Source organism: Gobio gobio (genome assembly GCF_949357685.1).
Source record: "Gobio gobio genome assembly, chromosome: 8".
NCBI lineage: Eukaryota > Metazoa > Chordata > Actinopteri > Cypriniformes > Gobionidae > Gobio > Gobio gobio.
In genome coordinates, this window is record NC_137114.1 from 44,345,119 (window position 1) to 44,348,931 (window position 3,813).

General features: G+C 34.2%; 1 protein-coding gene across 1 annotated transcript; it reads right to left on the reverse strand.

Moving 5' to 3' along the window:
- Positions 1-257: 257 nt before the first annotated feature.
- LOC307130395 (uncharacterized protein) lies at positions 258-1,419 on the reverse strand (the record flags this gene model as incomplete). Its single annotated transcript, XM_079823357.1, has 3 exons — positions 1,325-1,419; positions 1,090-1,202; positions 258-912 (listed from the first exon to the last, which is right to left on the reverse strand). Exons 1-3 carry the CDS (start codon positions 1,325-1,327, stop codon positions 258-260), a joined length of 771 nt encoding a protein of 256 aa, XP_079679483.1. The 5' UTR covers positions 1,328-1,419.
- Positions 1,420-3,813: the final 2,394 nt, after the last annotated feature.

Genomic DNA, 3,813 nt, shown 5'->3' on the forward strand with positions numbered 1-3,813 from the left:
ATTTATTATATATCTTTTATAAATGTATAAATATTTCTATAAAAATGTGTGTGTGTGTGCGTGCAAGTGTGTGTGATAAGCATGACTCATGAGCAGAAATGTTTGCAAAGTCTACTTAATAAACTGCCAATAGACAAAGGAAACACGCATGATTACATTTTATTAGACACAGACATGTGTTCAAGAATAATCATTCATGTTTGGTAAGTATTAATTCTGATTTCATAGCCCAATATTTGCTTGTTATGATGTGCAAATCATTCAATAACACGCCACACACGTTTGATCATTGACAAAAGTGTTTTCTGGTAATAAAAAAGTAGTGGTTTCTTTTTAGGCAGACAGAAAGGAATCACCTTCCCAGTGTTTTCCTCCACACAATTCTGACATTCCATCACATTATTGTTGATGTCACACCTATAAAGAGGCACTTCTGCATGAATCTTTAGGAGATCTTTTTCCATGTCCTTCCTCCATTCGTCCTTCTGCCAGATCTTTTCAAAGACAAAAACATTCATTGCTTCTTTTCGCATATTCTTCCAGTTTGAAAGTCCATCCAAAATATTGTCTTCCCTCTGAATGCACCTCGTCACACAAGGAGAGTTGTAAGAATAGAAAACTATACAGCTATCCTTCTCTGCCTTTGCTAGAAGTTTGTCCATTGGAGAATCACCTAAAGGGTAGAGCAGAAAATGCTCAGCGTGTTCCCTTGGTGTGTCAGTTGGCCGTGCAGCAATGACATTTTGTGATGGTGTGCAGAGCACACATTTCTCTCTGTTAGTGAGAACATTTCTCACATGCTCTGCGTCTTGCTTGCTGAACACAGTCTGGATATCAGATCCGTCTTGTGTGCACTGAGCCTGTGGGACACTGATCGCTATTGCGTACTGAGCGCCAGACTTTGGCTGGACGCTGGAAGACATAAGACATTATCACAGTTTTTAAGAAATATTGAAATATATTTTACCCTTTTCCTTGTGTCTTTTTATATTCATCAACTCAACACTTCGTACATGCATTTTAATACAATTTAAATTTAGCATAAAAACGAAATATGTTGATTTCACATGTTGATACAAATAGACTTACTTTTTATCAAAATACTGTATCATTCTAGCAAGGACGGCAGGATTCACATCGCCCTGAATGCTTTGAACACACAGATGAAGCAGGCAGAGGACGACGACACACTTCAATGATGCCTGACGTGAAAACATTACTCATTTCAGCACAAAACTTGAGTTATGTTCATACAGGAGATGATCTGAAAGATTAGAGTGTTTCAAAGTAGAGAGGAAAGTTTACTTATTGAATTGAAACTTACCATTGCGACTGCTTGAATTATGAGGGAAAGGATGCTTTTATTTTCAGATCTGAAGCTCTGTTGTTTCTCTTCTGATGATCAGGAGGAAATGAAGCACATATAAAGACCCGAATGTAAGTTTATAATTTACAAATCTGATTAGTCAATTTACATTGCAAACATTTGGTAAACTGTTGAGAGATAAAGTGAGTGCATAGGTCAGTTCTCGAACATTTTCACTCTATAGACCTGAATGTGACATTTAGACTAACCACAGAGATTAACATTTACCTCTATAGCTCTTTATTTACCTTCAGTTTCACTAAAGAGCAAGAGTGTTTCACTGAAGTTGTTTTTTTAACCTTTGGCTCATGTAAACAGCCTCAAGGTTATTTTACACCGATTAGGGCTGTTATTGTGTCACATTCTCTGTCGACTTGGTTACTTAAAATGTACAAGACATTTTATCTTTGCTTATATAAAGAAATAACTTGAAAAAAGCTTAGTTCATTCTGCTTAATGAAATTCAAAGATCAAGTCAGTAAAATTATCTGATCTTCTCTTCACTTCTGTGTGTGTCGGCTAAAAGTAAAGTTATACACAACATAACTTGTATAAAGAGAAATTATTTTATGTACCGTCAGGTGTGTAGCAACCATTATAATCACTCAAAACTCTTTGGATGAACACAGAGTGATGAATCATTCATGAACAGTCACATTACTCACGTGCAAGTCATACAGTGATTTGAAAATCACTCATTAACGTACTGCAGTATGGCTTTTGGTAACAGTTATAATAAGTATACAGTAATAAAGTACGTATTAGGTAATAGTTAATTAATAGGCTATACTGTATTGTACTCTCTACATTGTAAATGTATTAATAGGTATACAAACAGTGATTTCTTCATTCATTGTCACTGTAATTAACAAATTATTATTGTTAAATTAGCTCATATGTAAAGAGGTAGATAATGTTGTTTTATGCTTTGTTAATGTATTAAGTGTAAATATTTCTCACTTTAGATCAGGTCATAGAAAATCAGAAAATGACTTTAATTAAGTGCTAAACCAACCTGTATTAGACATTAATTACATTAGTATCAAGTGTTCCTTAAAATGTTTACAAATACATATTTGTATATATGATCTCTTACCGAACATAACTTAAAGATAAATAAATTAAAACATAACACAATGCTGTCAATATGTCAATACTGTATGTAAGAAAAAGTATGTGAACCGCTTGCAGAATCTGTGAAAATGTGAATAATTTAACTTAATAAGAGAGATCATACAAAATGCATGTTATTTTTTTTATTTAGTACTGTCCTGAAAAATATATTTTACAAAAAAAATGTTTACATATAGTCCACAAGACAAAAAAATTGCTTTTTTTTGAAAAAAAAACCCTTGATTCTCAATACTGTGTGTTGTTCCCTGGTTGTTCTTGAGTCCCTTGTTTGTCCCGAGCAGTTAAACTGCCCAACGTTCTTCAGAAAAATCCTCCAGGTCCTGCACATTCTTCAGTTTTCCAGCATCTTTTCCATATTTGAACCCTCTCCAGCCAGGCACGGATTTAGAAAGCAGAGGCCCCTGGGCACAAAATCGGAGGCCCCCCAGAACTCGTGGCCCAAACTCACACAGCTTAAAAAAAAATTGTCCTAAACATGACACAAGCTTATATTAAGGGCTTCAAAATAACTGGTAACACAGTTAACAAGTTTTAAGCAGTTTGCCCTGTGTACAAGATTTGTGCTGTTTAATGCGTTTAATAATTTTTTTTGTTGATTTTCTGTAGCATAAAGCCTCAAACTTACATTCAAATATAGGCTACATTTGTTTGATTTCATTAAATAAATAAGTAAAAAACAAACAAAAAAAAATAATTAGGCTATAGGCCTATATATATATAATAATAATTTTATATATAAGAAAATTTTAATATAACCGTAGAAAGAAAAGTAGCTACACAGAATAATAGGCCTATAGCCTAAGTTACTTTTTTTTGTAATTGCGATTACATTTTATTGAACGATTACATAATTGTGGCCTCCGTAATTGTAATCACGATTACAAATTCGATCAATTGTGCAGCCCTGTCAGGAGAGGACGAGCTTTCTGCAAGTGAATCTCCGCTAAAATTCAAGCTTCCGTGAATGAGCGCGCACAATTGAATAAATCAAACGAAGCACAATAGAAAATAGTGCAATCATTCTGACTAAAACGGGCAATTCTAGGATTTTCATTTTATGGGGGCTCAGCCCCCAGTGAGGGTATAAAAAAAATGGTAACACTTTAGTTTAGGGTCCAATTCTTACTATTAACTGCATATTAGGATATTGGCTTGCTCCCCCGAGAAAATTTTGATTTCTATGATCTACCTAATGTGCATTTTAAGTTGTTCTGAACGCCAAAAAATTAGATATAGCAATACCTTGAAAACCATGTCAGTGGGTAGATAGGCTATGAATGATAAAGTTTTTCCATTTTTGTCAGTGAAGACAG